Source organism: Pavona decussata, unplaced genomic scaffold, assembly GCF_977016875.1.
Source record: "Pavona decussata unplaced genomic scaffold, jaPavDecu1.1 SCAFFOLD_45, whole genome shotgun sequence".
In the NCBI taxonomy this organism is placed as follows: Eukaryota; Metazoa; Cnidaria; class Anthozoa; order Scleractinia; family Agariciidae; genus Pavona; species Pavona decussata.
The window spans coordinates 714,260-738,131 of NW_028145467.1; the positions used below are offsets into that span (position 1 = coordinate 714,260).

General features: G+C 37.4%; 2 protein-coding genes across 4 annotated transcripts in view; both read right to left on the minus strand.

Moving 5' to 3' along the window:
- LOC146482532 (glutamine-rich protein 2-like) overlaps positions 1 to 4,126 on the minus strand; it is an 18,618-nt gene extending 14,492 nt beyond the window's left edge. Inside the window, exons 1-4 of the mRNA XM_085106938.1 lie at positions 4,115 to 4,126; positions 2,248 to 2,457; positions 848 to 905; positions 486 to 562 (exon numbers count right to left, since the gene is read on the minus strand). Of these exons, the coding sequence (XP_084963064.1) occupies positions 486 to 562; positions 848 to 905; positions 2,248 to 2,457; positions 4,115 to 4,126 (357 nt within the window). The remainder of the gene's footprint in view (positions 1 to 485; positions 563 to 847; positions 906 to 2,247; positions 2,458 to 4,114) is intronic.
- LOC146482533 (uncharacterized) overlaps positions 4,126 to 23,872 on the minus strand; it is a 23,973-nt gene continuing 4,226 nt past the window's right edge. The window contains exons 3-23 of one of the 3 annotated variants that reach the window (XM_085107011.1): positions 23,472 to 23,526; positions 23,002 to 23,048; positions 20,823 to 21,110; positions 19,486 to 19,543; positions 19,092 to 19,168; positions 17,798 to 17,878; positions 16,922 to 16,993; positions 15,656 to 15,748; positions 14,889 to 14,996; positions 14,130 to 14,189; positions 12,507 to 12,629; positions 11,830 to 11,904; positions 11,361 to 11,471; positions 10,684 to 10,777; positions 10,015 to 10,090; positions 8,975 to 9,034; positions 8,284 to 8,385; positions 7,020 to 7,118; positions 6,394 to 6,444; positions 5,784 to 5,868; positions 4,126 to 5,689 (exon numbers count right to left, since the gene is read on the minus strand). In XM_085107011.1, coding sequence (XP_084963137.1) covers positions 5,528 to 5,689; positions 5,784 to 5,868; positions 6,394 to 6,444; positions 7,020 to 7,118; positions 8,284 to 8,385; positions 8,975 to 9,034; positions 10,015 to 10,090; positions 10,684 to 10,777; positions 11,361 to 11,471; positions 11,830 to 11,904; positions 12,507 to 12,629; positions 14,130 to 14,189; positions 14,889 to 14,996; positions 15,656 to 15,748; positions 16,922 to 16,993; positions 17,798 to 17,878; positions 19,092 to 19,168; positions 19,486 to 19,543; positions 20,823 to 21,110; positions 23,002 to 23,048; positions 23,472 to 23,526 — 1,977 coding nt within the window. In that variant the 3' untranslated portion in view covers positions 4,126 to 5,527. The remainder of the gene's footprint in view (positions 5,690 to 5,783; positions 5,869 to 6,393; positions 6,445 to 7,019; positions 7,119 to 8,283; positions 8,386 to 8,974; positions 9,035 to 10,014; positions 10,091 to 10,683; positions 10,778 to 11,360; positions 11,472 to 11,829; positions 11,905 to 12,506; positions 12,630 to 14,129; positions 14,190 to 14,888; positions 14,997 to 15,655; positions 15,749 to 16,921; positions 16,994 to 17,797; positions 17,879 to 19,091; positions 19,169 to 19,485; positions 19,544 to 20,822; positions 21,111 to 23,001; positions 23,049 to 23,471; positions 23,527 to 23,872) is intronic. The other 2 variants (XM_085107012.1, XM_085107013.1) reach the window with 2 other exon arrangements.

Consider the following 23,872-nt stretch of genomic DNA (forward strand, 5'->3'; position numbering starts at 1 on the left):
TCAGCTACTTTACTAGTGGTTAATTTATGCACTATAAAAATAACATTAATTTTAATTTTTTTGTAGTAAATCACAGAAATGGGTCTGAAAAATACTATGAGAATTGTTTCAAGGCCAGTTGAAAAATTTTATGATGCTTAAATCCATCTTTTAACTGCTGAGTCCATCTTTTAACCACTTTAAACTATGAATGAATTTTGTGCCGCTAGCACATTCCCGCCAAGATCGGAGTCGGAGAGTTTTTCTTTGCCTCGTACAATCTCCCATTTCCTTTCTAGGGCTGACGCCCAGTGGGAAATTCATGGGTTCACTTTAGCACTTTATCATACACTGCAGAGTTAATTCTGACTGATCCATCATTTGAAAAATTGTATGTATAAAGTGCAATGTTCCCAGGCATGACCACTGCAACTAGAGAATGGAATCAAACAGTTTTATAATCAAGATAATCATTTTTGGTGCCACAACTTAAGTTGATTTTTTACCTCGTCTTTCCATTTATTTATTGCATCAAGTCCATCTTTTAACCGCTTAAGCTGCTCAAGAATGTCATCTGGAACATCTAAAAAAAAAATAAATAAATAACAGAACAAGGACGTCAACAGACAACAAAACTTATTAATTACAGAAGTAAGTAAACACTATTAAGGAGCCCATTTCTCAAATGTCATATCTATATGGCCTTAAATATGGGTAAAATACTTCAAAATTACGGGATTTCTATAGTATGCAACATTTTGGCATATGAGAAGAAGTTAATATGCTACATACTTTGTCAATTTAACCAAATTAACACATAGGGTAGATCAGCATTTAAACCACACTAGTAAAGCATTCCTCATCTTACCAGGTCTCTTTCTCAGTTCCTCCAAATCTTCAAGGTTAGCTTTCTTGGGCATCAGTTCCTGTGAACAAGCAGCAAACTCATAAGTTACTATTATTAACAACTGAAGACATGGCGTATGTGCATTTTTTCCGCCTCTGAATTTATGCTCCCAGCATACTGACTGGATGGATATCACTTGAAAAACAAAGTTCCACATAATTTTCAAATTTGACCTTAAGGTCTAAAAAATTTGAAGAATAAGCTTCTTACTTTTCCTTAACCCATGCAATTCACAAAAATGAGGAGTCAATGTTTGATTTCTTTCATTTTTTTCTGGAACAGATAAATTATAGTTATACTAATTATTTGATATATTATACTTCAATCCCCTTTGACGAGCAGCTTCAGTTTATCACAAAAAAGGTGCTGAGCTAATTCTTTGAATTGCTTTTAAGTAAAAAAATAAATGCAGAACTACACTGTATATTAACAAGTCTGTACGCTAAAAATAGGGTGATTTGAAGCAATTCGGATTTAAAGCTCAAAAATTTACCTTCAATTATTTTAAATTTATACCCGGTAAATTAAACAATAATTACAAGACATATAATTTATTTATGGATGAAAACTGGACCCTATATTGTGATAACTCATAGATCACATTTTATTTTTCTAGAAGCCTGATACACTGATTAATTAAATTTTTTGCATAATATAATCTCAAGGAAATACATTTCACACTGATACACATGCATTTTCATCAGCGTTTGATACTTGTCATTGCACAAGATACAATTTACAAACTAAGGTTAGCCTTCAAAACAAGAATATTTCCCCAGAACTCCGACTAACATCTGTAGTTAATCCCTGATCAATATTGTAAAACATTGTAAGTTATAGTTATCAGCCATTATCTAAATTTTGAAAGTGTTTGACGCATTTTTTCCTCCTCTTCATTGCCCGAGAGAAAACCACGCGACCTGAAAAAAACTACCTACAAATAATGGTCTGCTCATGCGCAATACTGCTCATTAACTGTGTTTTGCTGCAAATAATATTCTGCTCATGCGTAATTGAAACCACACTCGTGTGAAAATGGCAGATCACTTCCCTGGGCTTAGCGCTTACTGCTTACTGAAAATAATTATGAAAAACAAACTCAGCAATCGAATGATAAAACAATAATATTATTGAACTCGGTTATTGCAAAATATCACGATTTGTCAGTGTCTCGCAGATCAATTATTTGCCTCAGCCTTTGGCTTCAGCTAATAATAATTGATCTGCTCACCACTGACAAATCACAATATTTTGCTCAACCTCGTCCAATAAAAACATTGTTAGTTATATTTACATCATAGATGCTTCATTTGCAAGGGCCATGTTGTCATGTGTAACCACAATCACAATTCTTCACGCACCTCTAAAGCATCCACTTGTTCAACTAACACCTCATGTTTATCCATTAGTTCACCAATTTGTCTCAATGCTTCAAGTGCTTCTGGGGAGGGGAAGGGAGGGCTTGGTGTCCTTGGTGGGGGAGGGGTGGGAGTCCTTGCTTTAGGAGTGGACGCTCTTGACTTTGCAGATGGAGCACGACTTCTTCTAGCATTCAAAGCCTCCTCCTTATCCTAGTGCCAAAAGTTTCCAATTCATGAATTTTTCAGAAGCGTTGTTTTACTAAAATTATTTGACATCGGATTTCCATACAAACACTGTTATTTCAAGCCTGTTTGCCTACTCGTCAAAATGGCGTCGAAAACCGTGATAAGGCCTATTGTGCAATCGTTTTAGTATCCTTTATCTCTCTCCTTCACAGAGGCCTCCTTCGCGCTCGAGCGGAGACAATATAAGGGACTGGAAAGAGTGAAATAACGAGGAGCGCGCGAGGAACGCGCCCCTTTTTATTTTTTCTTCCCAGTTCCTTTCTTTTTTTTTTTTTTTGTGAAGGAGGCTCTGCGAAGGAGAGAGATCCTTTATATTCTTGTAATATGCTGTTTATCATCGCAGTCTCATGTTGCAGTTTCCTTTTCCCCAGGTGACCAAAAATCGTTTTGATGGCGTACTTGGTCGTGTTCCTTTGAATTTTGTCAGGGAATCTTTATCAATGTCAGGATTTGGCAGAGAAATCCAACCGAAAAAGACATCCAACGTCGAAAAGAAGCGTCCTGAGAAACTCAAAGCAACTAGGCTGTCAGGTGATGTTGATGTGGTCAGGTTCTCGGCGCCAAAAATGTTAGGTGCTAACAAAGCAGTTAACAAAAACACAGTAATGCCGAAACCCTCTCTTATTAAGAAGGAGAGGGTGAACGATGTAGAAAACCATGGCAATGCGTCTTCGACTACAGTAACACAACATGAAGTGAGCAATGAGCAGGAACGTGGATCGAATGATACGGTAAAAAAGGTAGGTGAACCAGCTGATGGGATGTCAAACGAGAAAAAAGAAAATGTGCAAAGAACAGTCAAGAAAATATTGAGTGGCACGAGGCTGTTCACAAAAGCTGTTAATCCACCTCGAAGCAGCTACAGTAGAAATGATAGACAGAAACAAAACGTAACGGAAAGGCAGTAAATTTGCAAGTTAAAAGCCTGGAAGGAAGGCAAAGATGACGGGGAGATTTGGTGTCAAGTTTTGTGCATTGCGAAATCTAGAAAACATCACAACATTCTTGTTTGTGATAGCCGAAATGGGAGGATTGGACAGCTTGCATTTGAAGGTTTTATTCAACGGTAAGACTGTTACAAAGGAACAGGATCCTATTGTAATAGCTACAACGCTAGATCGCCGTAATGTAGCGTCAGATTTCGAAACCAACAAGATATATCCTAGAAATGTAACTATACCTGTAACTATATAATCTGAGTGGAGAGCTAGGTCACGAGGTGTGTGAGCTTGCTTTCTTTTTATTTAAATCAAGAGTTGTGTGTGAGGGTAAAATTGGTGTTGAAATGCTGTTTTTGTCGAGTTTGGTATTTTACGTTTGAGGTCTCTGCTTTTCTCAACCAGACCCCCCCCCCCCCCCCCTCCCAAAAAAACAATTTAACATTTTTTAATGGGCAATAGGACGAAAGGAAGACAGGAATGGCGTTAGCCTCAACGGACGAAAGATGAAGGCAAATGTCCGACCTTTAATTAGCTTGTAGCTACCTGGATGTAGGGTTACTGATACAGACAAAATCGGACTTCCGCTGCGCGGTCGTCCGATTTTGTTTAAAAAACACTCGTATGATTACAGACCGAATTGGACTACTCATTCCTATTACCGTTATATATACAACACACACACTGTACTCCATTTTGTCATTTTGATATTTACAATTTATTAAATTACACATTATCAAAAGGCCACAATAGTTCATGGCATCTTTTAAAGTCGTTGAATCTGAGAAAACGAGAGCACTCCGGGGTAGACAGCCTCACCAGTCCCCACGCGTGTCGCTTTCTTTTCCTTTTCTTTTCCCCACTATTTGAGAGCCTAGTACAGGCGAATCTTTGCTGACGTCGTTGTTAACATTTTTCCTCATTAGCATACGACTTAACTCATAGACCCGTGGCCGTATATATGAACTAAATGCAAAAGTTGAAAGAACTGATTAAGTTGAGCAATTTATGCAATTTTCAGCTCTTTGCAAGCAATATTGAAGGAAATATCAGCTATCAAAAACTGCGAAATTGCTGGGTGACAAAAAAGTTAATGAGCCATACATTCCCGTAAAATTACGAGTTTTTAGAAGGGAATTTCTCCGAAACCATTCGATGTATTAGGGTCAAATTTTCAGAGAAAACTGAAACTGTTATGCCTTTTCAATATTCAGAGCTTTTATTTTATAAGCGTCATCAGATAGTGATAAGCATATGTTAATGAGGCAAAAAGTGTAAACAAAGATTCGCCTGTACAGGCTGTGTAAAATCACACTGATTCTTTCTGTTCACTTCTCACTGAACAGTACTGATTATAGTTACTGGTGCATTTTCGTGCGGGGATCATAAATAATATTCACATCATTGCAATCCAACTTCCCCAAATACCAATGTTCTCCGTTTTCAGGAAATATAAATCTTGAGGACGTGTTTTAAAAGTAGCTTTGTATAACCTGTCTAAAAATTATGCCAGATTTCTAGTAACTATTAAACCCCGGTGAATTATTTTCCAGGCCATGGAAATTCAAAGAGCGGATAACTTTATCCGCTTCAAAGCGACTTATCCACCGGATAGATATCCGTCATTTGAACACCTGGGACCAGCTAGAAAAAGCGAATTGGTTGGGTGTAAATTTTAAGAACATTTAAGTTTCAATTACTTTGTAGAGCGATTAAGCTTGTACAACCTTTCCAGTAACCAAAATGATTTGTGATCACTGTACAAAAACAACACGCAAACCCGCGAAAAACAGAGATTTACCTCAAGTTATTTCTGGTTCTGTTTGTTGTCTCCTGATCTGGAAAACTTTTTCATTAAGTGTACGTTATGTGGGACGACTCTCTGATACTGTATAAATAGATCTGATAAATTACAAGTGATTTCAAATATTCTTCTATTGTATAAATGTGATAAAAAAAAACCTCCAAGAATTATATAATTATGCAGTTGAGCAAACGAGGAATTATATTAGCGATTTTGACGACGTATAACGTGATAATAAGATTTCACTGCACTGCTACAGTGATTTGTACATCCATTTGAGGCAAACGCGCTATTACTGAACTACAACACTCGCAGGCTCAAGTTCCTCCTCTTGGGTCCTGGGGGATGACGGGACTGCGGCAGACCGTGGCCGCCGGTTTGTTGGGCTTCCATTGCGTGGGGGCTGGGGGCTAGTTGCTCTTTTGGCCGACATCGCCCTCGGGGATTTTGGGTTCTGTAGAATACATAACGGAGATAAATTATATTAATCTTTAATGGAATTAACTATTGAAGAGAAGAAATTATCTCAAACGAAAGGAATCTCGTACCATCGGTAGATCAGGCATCCGATCTATGCCATCAAACCGTCCTTTGTAGATATGACCATCCTGTCCGATAAGTTCTGTTTCATCCCTTCAAACAAAATCAAACACTGTTCAGTAGACATTCATGGCGGTTTACGGAGGATACGCAACCGTCACTTGACTACACCATAGTTAATTGAGGGACTAATTAGGAAACCTTGCCATGAAAACAATGGTGCTGCAATTTATGTTGGAAGGGCCGCGACCCTGCACAATCCTTTGTTTTAACGTTTACACCACAGTTGAATATCTTAACAAAAACGTTTCGATTGGTTAGTTGCTCCAACACATTCCAAATTCTATTGTTGTTTGTGCAGGGTCAAGGCCAAAAAGCCGAACAAAACATATAACAAAGAAGTTTGTCAGGTTTCATAACCATTGCCTTCAATTAACTATGACTACACTAACAACACGGTGTTTCTGAATGTTGGAACACTAGAACAAAGGATGCGTCAATTTCGTCAAAAATGGCACGTGGCACATATAACCCACGATTGTCTGGATACAAGACTTCACCTCTAAGTTGACGTTCATCTTGGGAACTTAATTAAACTGGAGTGTTTCGATAGCTTACCTCGGAGGAAGTGGAACTGGTGTGTCGTCTTCTCGGTAGTAATAATATTGACTGGAAAACAATAAAAGAAGGAGCTGTTCAGTCAGAGCGTGATGTGCGTATGATGCCTCCAGAAGCAATTAACAAAACTGAATCGAACATTGGGTGTAACGCAATCTTTCCTTCCCAACGGGAGAAAAGATTGCGTGACGAGCCAAAAGAGCGTCTGCGCGGGACTGGGAAGGGTACATACCGGCCGGTTCTTTTGTCAAAACAACAGTTTCATAGAAAAAAGGAACAGTTACTGTGTGAATCCGAAAAACGTGGACACTTTCTTAACTTTAAGGGAGAAATTAGAGAAAACAGAAGACGAATTATTTGCATGAAATACCCAAGTGGCTGCGTCACGGTCCGTTTGTCTACCCGTCCAGTGGTTTGAGCTCTTGTCCGACGGGTAGCTCATGAAATTTAGATTAAAATGTTCACGGTATTTTATTCGCACTGTTAGACTGCAATGCAAAGCTACAAGCAACCTTTTCCTGATAGTGAAAAGGCCGACAAACTGAAAGCCAACGCGAAATAACGTGAGGGGACTGAGAGGCAGTGACGTGGGTAGCCTGTGGTAAAACACGACACAGAAGCCTTACTTGAATCTAGCCGTACGTCTGTGAGGAAAGGTGACCGTGTGGCTTCCTCCGCATGCGCGAGCTGTCGTCGTGGCTACTTCCTGCTCGTAAGTGTATCCACTGCAAACAAACAACAACAACAAAAATAGGTACGCATTGCATACATGTGGGTAGTGCTATGCGCGCGCTGCGCAGGGCTCAAAATAACGGCCAGTCCGATCAAGATGACAATTTGTTCGGACAAAATTTTTCGGTTTGGAGGTCATTTTTGTCCGGTCGTGTACACGACTTTCAAATAAATAACAAAGTTTTATGTCGAATAGAATGCAGAGGTCATTGCCTGTGGAAAATAGCGAACATAAGTGATACTTTTAGCGATCAAAACTTTTTTACTCTTTAGCTACGAGTTTCTGAGCATCCAAGGCGATATTTTGCCTTAATTGGCTATTAATTTAAAACAAATATTTTCAATATTTTGACCGGTCGGAAACTAGACATGACCAACCTAAAATTTATTTGGTCGGTCAACATGACCGGCAACTGTCCAAAAATTATTTTGAGCCCTGGGTGCGGACCTGTTTGTTTACGGACACTCACTCAATCCCTCTCACATGTCTAATGACATAGTGGGTAACGCACTATACAGTGCACTACCCACAACAACAAAAATAAGAAATTAATCATAGGAAGGTAGAAATGAACAACAATACGAAAATAGTCTAGAATGCAACCGTGTGTCTCTCAAACACCCCAAGACTGCTATACAGAAGCGCGAGATCATAGTCGCATTCAGGGCCTTAGCATTACACTGAATTCAATCACAAAGTGACCACAGAAAATACAGCGTTTGTGTGAGAGTGATTCAAAGACGCTTACATGAAAATTGTAAGTGCATCGTATCAGGGACCGTGGCTCAAAGAACCAGGTCAGTTCTATCGAGTGTAAACTGATCAAAGTTGTTTCGCCATATAACAACAATTTTTAGCCTCAGAATCAATGCGAGGGGGGGGGGGGGGGGGGTGGAGCAATCCTCTCGCGGCTTACGCTCGCGCCCAATCTCGCGTGCCTTGCCACATTGCACAGCGTGTGCCGATACACGATACTACACCAAAACTGTGCTTGGAAGCTGCCGCGCAGTATCCAGGGCAAATTAATGGACTAAGCAGAGAAATTTAGAAGTCAAGGTGTAATGTTGCTACCGTGTGGCCTGAGGTATTTTATAGAGAGTAGGGGCTTCACAAATAAAACGGGAAATCATCAGAAAATCATCCTCCAGTGTACTTACCCTCGATGCATCTGGCGTATTTGGTCGAGTTCGTATGTTGTGTAAGGACGGCCAGACCGGGACGGAGGCAAGCCAGGAGTCTGGGGAAGAGCGGGGTTGGGGCTGTGGGCAAAAACCTTCAATCAGTAATTTATTTGATTAAAATTAAGAAAGTTACTACTCTTGGGATTAAAAAAAATAACTCTTGGATTATTTTATGCCAATAGTTTTGCAAATAGCGCAGGAGGTAAAATCAAATTATTGTAGTTTTGGCCGGCGGTTGAGCTAAATTTGCCTCATAGGTAGGACTGATTGGAGTCGGACTGTAATCACTCGAGTGATTAACAAAATCAGACGGCCACATAGCGGGAGTTTGATTTGTTTCATCACGAGTATTAACAGACTGAATTGGACGACACAAAGTCGTGTTACCAGTTAATCATAACCATTACAATTTCCGATAACAAATGGCTGACAAAACAAATAAATGAAAATGAATGATAATGTAGAAAAAACCGTTTTATTTACGAAATACGTGAGAAAAAGGACCCTGGGCAAGTGCAACTGTTCTATTACAGCGCACATAATGGCGTGTATTGTCTAATTACTCAGGCATGACGCGTACACTGTCCTATTAGTACTCAAATCATGACTGCTGATAGCCAATCAGATTCGAAACTTTGTTATAGTTATAATTAGTGGGAATACTCACTGTCCAGGTATCATGTCTACAGGCCTGTCACAGGAAATACAGTGGAATCTGAGTAATGCCCTGGAAAATACAACAGAGAATCTTTCCATCAATGACTCAAATGGAGACTATGCGACGGCAACCTTTAACCCTTTAAGCCCGAACAGTGATCAGCATCCATTTTCTCTTCGTAATATCAATGCTTATTGAACCCCTAAGGTTATAAGAATTTTGGATAAGATCACCCAAGGTGAATTTTCTTGATATTTTAATAACCTCTCCCCAGTAATTTTAAGTATGGGGGCAAGATCAACTTGACATTGAGACATGTATCTTATGTTACCCCACACGGTGATACACTGGAATTCATCAAAAAACATTAAAACAAGTTTAAGTGTTAGGTGTTAGCGAGTTTAAAATCCTCAAGAGGCTTCACTCCATGCCGCGTAGACGGATTTATCCGTTACCCGTCTAACAGAAGAGGAGAGAAACATTACTGTTTAATCAGTTCACAAACTGCAAAACGGCAAATAACAGCCAATCATCGGACTGCCTTCCGGGTCGAATTGGAATTTGGAAGAGTTGGTTTTTGTGGAGGGAGGAAAACTGGAGAACCCGGAGAAAAACCCTCGGAGCAAGTAATATCTATGCAATATGTATCCAATCATCGGACAGTGTCCGATCAAAATTAGTCCAAGCCCAGTGAAATCCCTCCAGTCCTAATACCGGATGACAAATGTTTTGAAAAAAGAAAAAAACGTTATGTTATTTGTTTACCACAGAGCACCAAAGAGCTCTTTAGGAACTCGTGTCAAAGATGTACGAGGGTTTCGGGTCGAATTGGGATTTTCCCCACTGAATGACAGTGACTTTAGTAAACTGAAAGTTACCGTTTGGGTCGGAGAAAAACGTATTAATATCGGCTACAAAATCTACATAAACCTAGCAGCTTGCTCCTCAAACAGGTCGCGGTAAACGTGCTATGCTGACACAATCGTTTTCAACATCATACTCAGGGCAGATATCGGTTTCAGTTTGGAGAGTAAGATGGAAGTGCTTACTTGCGGAAACCAGCGGCGGGATCATCATTCAAAGGTAAGTCAACATGTTTGCACTTCATATTCTTTATCTTCTTTTCTGCAAAGTAAAAATAGGAAATAACATCACTAAACGCGTTAGAAAACAAAACCTGTTGTTTAAACTCAGGATGCAAGAGGACAAGCACTCCAGGATCGAGAAATAGCGCATTCGAAGGCAATTTCGCATATGCACTGATTTGGAAATACAACGCTTCATGATTGTTTTACATAGAGTGGTCTTTAACTGAGTGCCGTCAAAACCAAAGTTGTTACTCTGGCCAATCACAACAGACGCAAACACTGCAATGAGCCAATCAGAACTCGAATCGAATACATATATCGGTCAGTAACCGGCGAAAAAGCGCGGGAAAACGCGTGCGAGTGAGTCATTACATCTGTCTTGCTTTCGGTTTTTGGTTTTTCTCCTTACTCGTGGTACGGGTTTTGCTAAGCAATCACATTCGACATAACGCTGAAAAACCGTTCTATTGAAGTAAAACCAAAACCGTGGATCGTAAATACAGTCGGTGCCCAAACCAACCGTGACTTGCTTGCGTAGTCTACCCACGCTTGACACCATTTACTCGCATCGGCTTTGGTTTTACGATACCCAAATGAAAACCACTCAAATATAAACGTTCGTCCACTCACCAAAGTATTCTTTCAGTGGGTCCAGTTCCAATCTGTCAAGTTTCTGATCAATATCCGCCACAAGTCGATCCAGAGCATCTTTCAGCGCCGATTCCTGTTTTAAACCGACCATAAAACAATATTTCGAACTAAAGGGCATTTAAACGATAGCAAATCAATCAGCTACTACTTAACATCAAGACCTAGGATTATTACGGTGGGTTATTAGATATAGATTTAATCACGGTAATAAGAACATCATAGATAATCCGGGAAACGTGGTGATAAAGAAAATATCCGGAGATAACCAACCAGTCAGATTGGTTGAAATGCCAAGATCCCCTCGTTGGTATATATGCTGTGGTTCAATTTTTTTTTTTTTTTTTTTTTTTTTGGTTTTAAAGTTTTCAAACCAGTTTAATTTTTATTTCCCTTTGTCCCAGATTATGGTAATGAATACTGCACAAAGGAAATTAAAAATGAAACTGGTTTGAGAAATTTAAAACCCAAAAGAATTTCAAACCACAACATACACAAGATTTGCTGCCCTTTCTTTCTTCATATTAAGACTTTTGGCCATTCCACTTAAGTTAAAAGTTGTAGGGGCAAAGGTTTTATCACCCCTAAAAGGTCCGGCAACCGTCAGTTTGAGAGCCTGTTAGATTCAGAGAGTGTCATAACTATAAGTTTGCACATACCTGTCCCTCCAGCCTCTGTAAGAGCTCCTGTATTGACTGATCCAGGCCTCCTATACTCTGATCGAACTTGCTTCGACTCACTAAGTTGTCTATCGCACGCTTATCCGCTTTCTGTAAAAGTGACGTCAAAGCAATGTTGTGCTAAAAGCATCTATACGGCTGTTAATCTAACCACAGCCAAAAACACACACTTAGACCACAGCACCCCCCCCCCCCCCCCTCACCTCCCACCCTTCCCCGCACGGCTCTTAAAACTTTAAGGTCGATAGACGTAGCTTTAGCTGTACCATATAATCAATCGCTTGAACCAAAAACTACCATAAATGTCTCTGTCAAAAACTTCTGCCCCAGTGATTGGCTACTGGTTATTAATTTTCATTAAAATTATCTGTGGTATTTGTTACATCCATTTCTTACAACTCTACAAACTTCAGTTGTAACTTGGGATTAAAGAAGACTTTTCTCATACCACGTCCATTTCCATGGCGACCTGCTCCTTATCCGCTTTCACTTCTTGTAGCTTGTCAGCGTATGTATATAAAGCCTGTTAGGTAAATCACGAGAGAAAAAAACGGGTTAGTGTAAAAATACAGTTCTAGTCGTTCTCTCAAGAAAGCTTAGCGTGTTCCTTACAAATAACCACACAACAAGAACAGCAACAGCAAAAAAAAAAAAAACAAACCGAAACGAAAGACAAACAAACAAAAAAGCACTTAATTTTGCAATAAAAAGAGCCACTACAAGAAAGAACCGCTCAGCAGCTTTCCACCGAATGGATACAAGTTTGGTTTACATTCGCAGAAACAAAAAAATTAACCGACCTTTTAAAGAGGGCGACACTTAACAGTCTGTTACGACTGACAAACCTGTGGCGCTCAGATTCCGGATCGGATTGGAATTTGGGAACGTTGGTTTTTGAGGAGAGGGGAAAACTGGAGTACCCGGAGAAAAATTTCTCGGAGCAAGGACGAGAACCAACAACAAACTTAACCCACATATGACGCCGAGTCCGGGAATCGACCTCGGACCATATTAGTGGAAGGCGAGTGCTCTCACCACTGCGCCATCCTTGCTCCCCAAAATATTATTACTCGAAGCGCTAGTTTACAACTGTAGCTGGTTATGCGCATGAAACAGTGAACTCACATCAATATGTTTCTGTTTCCTGTTGTGTTCTTCAATCAGTTCCTTTGTTGTGTTACTAAGTCTTTCTTGTTCTCCTTGCAGTTCCGTTAGCATGCTTCTCAACGCGTTCAGTGCTCCAACGTCCTACAACGCAACAGTTCATTGAATCACTCCGAATCGCCATTCTTTCAGAGGCGTTAAAGACAAATATCACCTTGCATGCACCCCAATATTACGGACCGGAAATTCCGGTATTAAAGGGGCGTGGCCTGACTAGTCTCACCTTCAGTTGTCAATCAAACATCAGAGTGTATACAACAGAAAAACAACTTGCATATTTTCTGAGACCATTCAGTATTGATAATATTGGCTTAGTTTTCGGAATAAACACTGTTACATTGTCAGCAAATTAGAAACCCATGTCTCATATTACAATGATGAGATTTTGAGGTATATTTTTTCAAAGAATGCTTGAGTCAACAACGTACCGCGACTGAACGTTGTCTACATCTGCGTTTTACACCTTGAAAGATGTGATATGAAGGAGGAGCTTGCCCTTCTACAGTTAAACTTCTTGTTTAAGTCCCAGCAAAAGTTCATTCTAATTCACAACAGATGTTGAAAAACCTCTCTATTGCGAGCCCAAATCCTTGTAGGTATCAGCTGACCGTGCTCATGGGATCATGGCATTGAGACAGATGGGAGCTACCTCAAGCAAAGTTTCGCTTTGTTTTGCAAGACATTGCGAAAAATGACCTTTTCGGAATATGTTGCCTTCCGCCGACAAAAACAAAATGAACATTTGCCTTTTTTGGCCGTGGAAATTTCTCACGTCATTCTTTGTGGCAAACGCAAAATGGCCATGGAAATTTCCAACGTCAGTTTTTTTTTTTTTTAAATAAAAAGCAAGATGGCCATGGAATTGTCAGCTATATCCTGAGGCAAGTATCAGCAGCTGGTATTGCTGGGTCCCCTGTGCGACTTTTTTTGTTTTGTTTTGTTTTGTTTTGTATTTTTAGATTTCTCACGCATGCGCTGGGGGTAGGTGGAGGGTAACGTGGAGAAGTACAAATTGGCGAGAAAAATATGTCAGCAGTTCAGATTGAGACTCCATGCATTTGTTTCATTGACGTCCCATTCCTCACGAAGAGGCAGAGTAAGAGACTTTAAAACAGATTTAAATTCAGTATTATAGCGCCTGTTCCTGGCAATGCATGATTTAGGTTCTATTTAGTTTATATCTTTGAATGATCTTTGAATGATTTTAGGTCTGTCTTTTTTGAAACATTTTATTAGTTACTAGTATCATTGTAAAATGTTTAGTTCTGTAAGTGCCATAAAACTTCCGTTATGAAGTTCATATATTTAACTTCCATCCACGTTCACGTCCGTTAAATAACTGTCAAGATAAGTTTTTCCATACACCAAAATTTAGTATGGATTAAATTGGGTGCATGTCTCTACACTAGGCTCTCTTTTTTACCAGATTTTTAAAACACCTATCATTCATTTGTAATAAGGAGGTGGCGGGCTTCCAGTGTATTTAATGCATTGCATCAAGAGTTTTACACTGTACATGTTGGTGTTTACATGTAAGTTATAATTATTATACTTTACACTTTATAGTTTACTTTATTCTTTTACCTTTATTTTCCCAGCATTTGAAGGTGGAGAATGTGGAATCGCTTCCATCATCTTCTTGTACTTTAATAGTAAATATTAAGGTTAACTTCAACCAGATTTAAAGAAAGGGATTTAAATGATTTAATTTAGTCCACAGTGACATATTTTACCTATTTTAAAATGAGGGAAAAAGGAAATGAACTTTGTAAATTTTAAATAAATGTTATAAACGCCAATATTGCTTCTCAAAATGTTTCAGTTTAATTGAAAGAATGCCTCTGGGTTTTGTTTATTAATAGTTTTGCCTCATTGCACCTTCCGCATTCAGTAGATTTATGTTCAAACATAAATGAATACGGTAAAAAACAAACATAAGTTTTTCTTAACTCAGACGTGATGTTGCTTTTTATATGCGAATTTTAACCAACAATCGTTTTAATTACTATAACGATAAACGTTTTTTTTTTAATTTTAAATATAAATATATAATGTATATATTATTTTTACAGTGCGGACACTCGAACCGTGAACGGCTAAGGCTTTTTAGGACTTTTTCTCTCTCTGCAATATAAACAGACTAAAGACAATTTATCACTCGCTAAGAACTTTACATCTTTTTTTCTGATTCAATGTTGTTAAAAAAAGGTCGGATTCATTGTTTTCAAGGGAGTTTCTGATTGGAAAGCGTTTGAAAAAAAACGCGAAGAAAAGCCTTGACTGTTCACGGTTCGAGTGTCCGCACTGTAAATCAATCCGTGCAAGAGAGTTTAAAACACCAACCTTATCCAGCTGGTTGCTGAGAAGACGGAGGCCGTCCCTTAATGTTCTGACCTCGCGCTCTATGTCTTCCTTTAATCGATCTTCAGTTCGCTGAAGCCTTGACGGCAACTTTAAAATGTTATGGAATGGAACTGATCAGTTTTGATTCACCGTAAATAACTTTAAAATTGTCCAAACCTTTCGCCTGTGTTATTCATCTCACAGAAGTTATCCTGCTATAAACATATTCTGAGGACTGCAAGCAAGCTTAAAATTTATCTCTTTTTATGTTTGTAGCCTGTTTAATACTAGCTAATAAGGGAATCTTAGAACCAAAAGTTTGACTCCTAGCTATTTTTCAAATTCCCTCATGATTGGTTTTATATGGTTTACCCATAATTCTCTTGTCAGTGTTACAGAAAGCAAGAAAGTTTGTCACACTACAACTTAACGCTCTTCATGAAAATTAAATTACAGTAGATTCTCATAACACAAAAAATGGAATACTTTTTTTTATTGTCCAGACAGGCCTGACGATATTAAAAATGCAAGCTGGCATTTTTTACAAAAGGTCTTGGATCAAATTCACATAGGTTGCTTGACACCTCAACAAACTATGTCAAGTTTTAGGCGGTGGACTTACTAATAGGTAATTCAATTTAAAGAGAATATTATCTTGTTTTAATGCAGAATAGTATATTTTTATGTTGGTAATTTACAGTGATAAAATGATCAGTTTTCCTTAACGTGGTGCAATTTAATTTTTTAAGGGAACTAATGACAATTACCTGATCTGTAAACTCTTTAATCTGACTGGTTGTTCTTTCCAAGTACTTTAGCTTATTAAGTTGATCCAGTAGATCATCAGGAATCATTTGAAGCTTGAAATATTCAATGGCATATTACGTTTAATGCAATGCAACACAGATACAACTCGGTGCATTAATGTACATGATAGCTGCAAGGGTATTTAACAAACAAGCTGCATGTTCCAGTAAGCTGTAAAGAGCTAGAAGAGGTTAAGGTTAAGTTACGGTTGTGTTAGATCAAGTTGTGAAATCACAGTTTCGTAAGCGGTCGCTTTTGGACTTTAACCGCGATGTTACTTAAATGCTTACGTGAAATGTTTCACATGAATTTGAAAATTAATTAGGTTAAGTTAGGGTTAAGATCAGAATTAAGTTTATCGTAGAGGATTAGGTTACATTTCAAAGGTTGTTCAGGTCCTATCTTGATCATTCCATGTTTTGAGTTATGGTACCTGCTGAACACAGCTAGCCCCCCAACCCTCTAAAGTAAAGTGAAGGGAAAGGAGTGAATGTGTTTGACATTATTAGAATTTTTAAATAAAATAGAGTTTGAATAAGTGAATGACCACCACAGTTATGTACGCAACTCAAGTTGTGAAAAGAAAGCTTGAAAAAAAATTCAGGGTTGAACGGTTCAAGTCTGTAATTTTTTCAGGTTGTCTTTTCGCAACTGCTTAAGTTGGGTACATAACTGAGATGATCATTCAGTTATTCATTCTTTCTTCAGTAGTTCAAGAGTATGAATTTCATATATTTCGCTTTCAAAATAAATTTTGGCAAACAACTATTTCTCTGAGAATGATGTATTAATCAGGTCAATGACACAGGCATACTTGGAAAAAAATCCGAGTGCTCCTATCAGCAGTCAAACCTAAGACCTTCCAATTACTAGTTCGGATGCTCTACCACTGGCTACAGGAGACTCCTGGGAGCTAAGGCCATTACACTAGGTTCATATGACAAACATCCTGCATACTGCTGGGTTTGGAATGTCAATGTGTGGCATATGCGCAACGGAAATAATGTGATGGAATATGTTAAGCCCTATTTCTCTCATGCCAAACAAAATATTTTCACACCAAGCTAACTTTGACTGTGTAACTTTGTTACTAAGTATTCTGTTCTAAAAAGCTTTCCTTTTAGATGTTTATCTTTGGTTAAAGATTAAGCACAACACAAATGGAAGATTTTGAAGAGCTATCAACGAAAAATAACAAAATTTAATTGTAAGGAATATGTGTTTACCTTTTCATTGTGGTAGCTCAGCATATCAGAAACTTTCTTCAGGCTTTGTAGTTGCTCTCCAATACTTTCAATCTCAAAAAGTTTAATGTTTTAAATCATTAAAATTAACTTTGTTATTTAAAACCCCGAACGCAATAAAGAGTTACACTCATCACCAAGGGTCTGTAGAGTTACTGAAATTGTTTAGATTCCCAGGTAGATGAAAATTCCTTAACAATTGTCAATTTTTTAACCATCTTTAGTAAGAATTAGCTTTTTGCTTGTTTAACTTATCAATATTAATAATTACATGTGCCATTTTAAATGATAATGATTATCACAATCATATTACAATTTGCTTATAATTTGAATGAAAATAAGAGCAAACTCTGAATAATTTGATGATTATTTTAATAGCTACATTGTAGCATTCAATTATTGTCATGGGAGTTCAAAAAAAGTTAAGACCTGAAACATATTAGTTGATAATCAACATGTTAATGACCAAGACAAGCTTTCACAAGAAGAATTAGAAGTTTCATTGAGAGCTGTGAGCCAAGGCAATTTACAAACTGTCATCATCATTCTGTATCACTTCACTTCTTGTTGACTAATTCCTTTGTGTGTAACGATGTGCAGTGATTTTTCCCGCCTGTAAAATCCATTTTACCCTCCTGCTCAAAAGTATCAATGAAACCACTGTTAAATAATCTTATGGGACTTCTCTTAAAAACATCAAGTTGTTTCAAAGTGGCCCAGACATGTCTCCAACTTATTCAGCCATTTACATGTTAATGCTTTGAATTCCTCATTTACTTGCAGTAGTTTTAAATTAGTTTTATACCTAGCACACTTTAATTTTATGAAATTAGATCAGCATGTAATCAAATCATGTACCTGTTGCTTGTGATTGTTGAGTAACAATAATCCATCCCTCAGCGATGATAGCTGGGCTTCAAGGTCAGCAGGAATGGTTTTCTTCAAGGTTTGTTAACAATGTACAGTATAAACAGTATAATATTAAATCAACTACATTCAGTGATTTAAGTTATAATTATCTTTCTGTTTCAGATTAAATTCAAGCTAAACTATTTACGTGACATTATATATTCAGACATTATGTTAATTTTTTGGTGAACTATTTCTGACATTGACTTCATTTATTTCTATCACTTCGAACTTGATAATGGCGTCATGACGACCCCGAAACATTGTTCGGTTTTATCGTTTATTTTTACTTGTCTATGTATAACCAAACCTTTATTTATAAGGTTTCATATTTCACTTTATTTATTTCCTTTTTCTCTCTAAATCCATTAATTGTTTGAAATAATTGACTTCTTCTAGACCTACATATTAACTTTTGCAACAATGAGAAATAATTTAATAAATTGAGTGAAGGGGACTTTGAAGACTAGAAATTTACATCAAAACAAGTAACAGTTTTAGAAGATGCTGTTAAATGCTGAAAACAAAAGTCAGGTTTGGACCTAATTTATATAAGCAAACTGTTAACTTTAACTTGGCAAAAAGAAGAGTGAATTAACATTTTAAAATAATAATTTAAACATGCAATCACCTGATGCATTTAACTTAAATATATGAGCATTATGTAATGGGTAGAAAAAGAAGCCTGTTATTGATTTTTGTTGTTGTTGTTTGAATTGATTTGAGCAATTTTTTAAATATTTATATAACTTTGTGACAGCAAATTTTAGCTACTTGACTAGTGGTTAATTTATGCACTATAAAAAAAACATTAATTTTAGCTTTTGTAGTAAATCACAGAAATGGGTCTGAAAAATACTATGAGAATTGTTTCAAGGCCAGTTGAAAAATTTTATGATGCTTAAATCCATCTTTTAACTGCTCAGTCCATCTTTTAACCACTTTAAGCTATGAATGAATGTTGTGCGGCTAGCACATTCCCGCCGAGGTCAGAGATTTTTTCTTTGCCTTGTACGACCTCCCATTTCCTTACTAGGGCTAACACTCTGTGGGAAATTCAAGGGTTCACTTTAGCACTTTAACATACACTGCAGAGTTAATTCTGACTGATCCATCATTTGAAAAATTGTATGTATAAAGTGCAATGTTCCCAGGCATGACCACTACAACTAGAGAATGGAATCAAACAGTTTTATAATCAAGATAATCATTTTTGGTGCCACGACTTAAGTTGATATGTTACCTCGTCTTTCCATTTATTTATTGCATCAAGTCCATCTTTTAACCGCTTAAGCTGTTCAAGAATGTCATCTGGAACATCTAAAAAAATAAATAAATAACAAAACAAGGAGGTCAACAGACAACAAAACTTATTAATTACAGAAGTACGTCATCTCTATTAAGGAGCCCATTTCTCAAATGTCATATCTATATGGCCTTAAATATGGGTAAAATACTTCAAAATTATAGGATTTTTATAGTATGCAACATTTTGGCATATGAGAAGAAGTTTATATGCTAGATACTTTGTCAATCTGGAATGAAAATTTGTAAAAATGTTCATAGAAGATCAACCAAATTAATACATAGGATAGATCAGCATTTAAACCACACTAGTTAAGAATTCCTCGTCTTACCAGGTCTCTTTCTCAGTTCCTCCAAATCTTCAAGGTTAGCTTTCTTGGGCATCATTTCCTGTGAACAAGTGGCAAACTCAAAAGTTACTATTATTAACAATAATATTATTGAAGGTATGGAAGGTGTATTTTTTGCTTTGATATATTGCTCTGAATTTATCCTCTCGGCATACACTGTACTGACTGGATGGATATCACTTGAAAAACAAAGTTCCACATAATTTTCAAATTTGACCACAAGGTCTAAAAATTTTCTTACTTTTCCTTAACCCCTGCAATTCACAAAAATGAGGAGTCAATGTTTGATTTCTTTTGCTTTTCCTAGAACAGACAAATTATAGTAATACATGTATTTAATATATTAATACTTCAATCCCCTTTGAAGAGCAGCTTCGGTTTATCACAAAAAAGTGCTGAATTCTTTGAATTTCCTTTAGGTAAAAAATAAATGCGGAACTACACCGTATATTATCCAGTCTGTACGCCAAAAGTAAGGTGATTTGAAGCAGTTCGGATTTTAAGCCCAAAAATTTACCTTCAATTATTTTAATTTATACCAGTAAATTGAACAATAGCTACAAGTATTGATTCATTTATGGATGAAAACTGGACCCTATATTATGATTACTCATAGATCACATTTTATTTTTCTGGAAGCCTGATACACTGATTAATTAAATTTTTTGCATATACACATGATACACATGCATTTTCATCATCATTTGCTACTTAACATTGCACAAGATGCAATTTACAAACTAACAACTAACATCTGTAGTTAATCCCATTCCCTGATCAACATTATAAAACATTCTGAGTTATAGTTATCAGCCATTATCTAAATTTTGATAGTGTTTCTCTAAGCACCTAAGGAAAAATAATAAATTATCATTTGATGCATTTTTTCCACCTTTTCATTGGCCGAGAGAAAACCATGCAGCCTGCAAATAACTACCTACAAATAATGGTCTGCTCATGCATAATACTGTCCATTAACTGTTTTTTGCTACAAATAATATTCTGCTCATACGTAATTGAAACCACACTCTTGTGTTAGCGCTTACTGCTTACCGAAAATAATATCATTCTGAAAAAAAAACTCAGCGATCGAATGATAAAACAATTATTGAACTCGGTTATTGCAAAATATCATGATTTGTCAGTGTCTCGCAGATCAATTATTTGCCTCAGTCTTTGGCTTCAGCTAATAATAATTGATCTGCTCACCACTGACAAATCACAATATTTTGCTCAACCTCGTCCAATAATTGTTAGTTATTTACATAATAGATTCTTAATTTACAAGGGCCATGTTGTTGTCACAATTCTTGACGCACCTCTAAAGCATCCACTTGTTCAACTAACACCTCATGTTTATCCATTAGTTCACCAATTTGTCTCAATGCTTCAAGTGCTTCTTGGGAGGGGTGGGGAGGACTTGGTGTCCTCGGTGGGGGAGGGGTGGGAGTCCTTGCTTTGGGAGTGGAAGCTCTTGACTTTGCAGATGGAGCGCGACTTCTTCTAGCATTCAAAGCCTCCTCAAGTTGTGGCCATTTGACATAAATGTCCAGATTATTAAGGTCATCTTTGGTGGGAAGCTCATCAACTTGTTTCTTGAGATTTTCCTGAAACAAAAATTAAGGCCACCTGATTATTAACCAGACTGCAATTGATCGTGTCCTGAGAATACGTTCAAGAGGACAATTTTCTCAAAAAGCACCCCTTTGACAGTTCTATTTTTCAAAAAACTTTTTTGTATTAACTGGTAGTAGCCCATACAGTGTAACTTTAGTCATTGTTCCCTTTGAAATTTACAACTTTTTACATGTACAATTCTGGGCACTTTAGATCCAGGCATCGTATTCGTAAAATTTTGTGGCAGGAGGGTTCTAAACGTTGAAATTATATCTCAGCTGATTTTCCAGAAGGTGGCTACAGAAATTGACGTTTTTGTTACCTTTTCTTAAGATATTTATTTATTTTTTAATTTATTTTTTTCAGCATTTCTTATTGCATTTCACATCAGTAACTCAATAGATTACAATGGTCATTAGCAAATATATTTATAAAACCAAAATATTTTTCTCCTGCCCCCCCCCCCTCCCTCCCTGATTTGCTAACCTAGCCCCACTCTCTCTCAAACGTCTTCTAACCGCGCAACGATTTGGCTTTGAATTCGGCGCGCGCTCTGAGATCAGAAGTAAGTCATTAGACCTAGCGTTTCGTTTGGCTTCCTGAAGCAAAGTTTTCCTGAGGACATCATTAAGTCTAATGAGGGAAAAAGTCTTACGAGTGCAGTTCCTGCCTCGTCTAATATGCTTGCTACCAGTAGTCCTCTTTAAGCTAAACCGGAATTTTCAGTTTCTCGGGCTTGGACTATTAAAGGCTTGTATATTGTGGGCTTTGCTTGAGGAGGTGACAGTCTTTGGCTCTAAAAAGTAGGTCTTAGGGATGAGTTCTATTCGGGCAACGTGAAATTTTTGCGAATTTTTCACCCAGCCAAAGACTTAGTATATTTTTGTGGTGGAAAAGGGCGCTAACCCTTCCCTTTTCAAATGTTGATTTCAACATCCGGGTCTTAAGCTGATATGGAAAACACTAGCAAGAATGGGCAAGGATTTTCTCTTCAAGAAGCGTGAGTTTGAAAAGCTATTCTACTATTTTTCGCCGTTATAACTGTAGCGTTGTTAGGCTAGTGAATGATTAGTCGAGAAGTGCGGTTTTGGTCGAATTTCCGGACTCAATGTCATAAATAATTTCCAGATGTTCGTTCGGCTTGATTCTCATTACGTCTTGAACTTATAATTAACACGGAAAATCAATTTAAAACGCTGTCTTGCCCCGATTAAGCCGATTCTTTTGTGGAAGGCTAGTCTTGAGCGCTTAAAGACCGGGTTTTGGTTGAGATTTAAGATGTGTTGGCGCCGTTAATAATTACCAAGTGTCACACTTGTTTAGTCGGATCACAGGTCATGTCTCATTTCACTCAGGTGTCAATGTCACGTCTAATTCCAAAGAAAAGCCCCTCTTTTCTCTTTCATAGTATTTCCTGACCTTACTTTCTTGTGATGAACCGTAACTGGAGTATTGTTAATGACTAGCATATTCCTTCAGCTTAGAAAGTCTCAAAATGTGCTCAATTTCTGTAGCCACCTTTTTGAAAATCAGCTCAGATATAAAGTACAGCCAAGCTCGTTTTGCGACTGTTTATTTGGTCCAGGCATTTTTTTGGGTTTTGATTTTTGCCCCCATTTGATCATCCCCATCACTTGAAATCCGGAGTATCTCCCCCCCCCCCACCCCCAGGGGCCAGTACCAAGGAAAGAAGGGGAGGGGGAGGGGCTAAGAGGCTGTAATTCCTGCATTCCAATTATACATGTATGTATTTGTGTTGGTTATTAACTCTGTAAAAGCAATTCAAACATAATTGCCATAAATGTTAACAATGAAATGAAGAATTCAGTGGCTCTAATAATTATTTGCTCAAAATGCTGTTGCCAATAAAATTCATCTTACCAGCTCCTTAAGCAAATCTTCCATTTTCTTTTTCTCCTGAGAATTGTCTACAAGATACAATAAGCATCAAAACTGGTAAGTATTTATACTTTTTTGTATCTGTTTTTGTTAGCATTTAACATTTCCTCTAAATTGCATAGTAATTTTATTAAGGTTTTCAATAGCATACATCAACTTTTAATAAGCCCCTAACTATTTTATATAATTTATAATATACCACAACTAAATATATGTATTGAGTAAAATATTGCGCAAGGTAATTTTCAGCAGGTATCTCAGTTTTAACTCAACAAAGGTCCATACTGAAATTAAAGACACAGTATCAACTAACATGGAGCATGAAGGGAGAATAAAGTGAGCATATGCTGTTCCTTAACTGATACCGCAACATTGTTCATTCATTTCTACTCCTTGTATCTAAACTCACGAAAAAGCTACATGCAGAAATTTTAAAAAAAATGAGTTCTCACCATTACTTTCCAATGCTGTAATTCTCTCACTGAGACGTGCATTTAGCTTCTCCAGCTACAGGCAAAACACACAAAAAAGGTCACATCGTCATCATCATCATCCATCCATCCCTACCCTCTTTACGGAGAATATTGCCATCAATCTTCTTAATTCAAAGTTATTAGTGGACCTGTTTATATATCTCATCAAGACACTTGTGGTTTTGTTTGAAGAGAGATACTAGCTGCAGTGATCTGACACCTATCTACTGTAGACTCAATCTGCGACATGTATGTACTTTGTTCTGCCTTTCACCTAATTAATAAAAGCTCATAAAACCTTTTCAGAAAGCTGCATATCTCTGACACCTTCTTGGAGCTGCTTGTGCAATTGGCAGTCTTTAATTACATTTTCAGTGAAT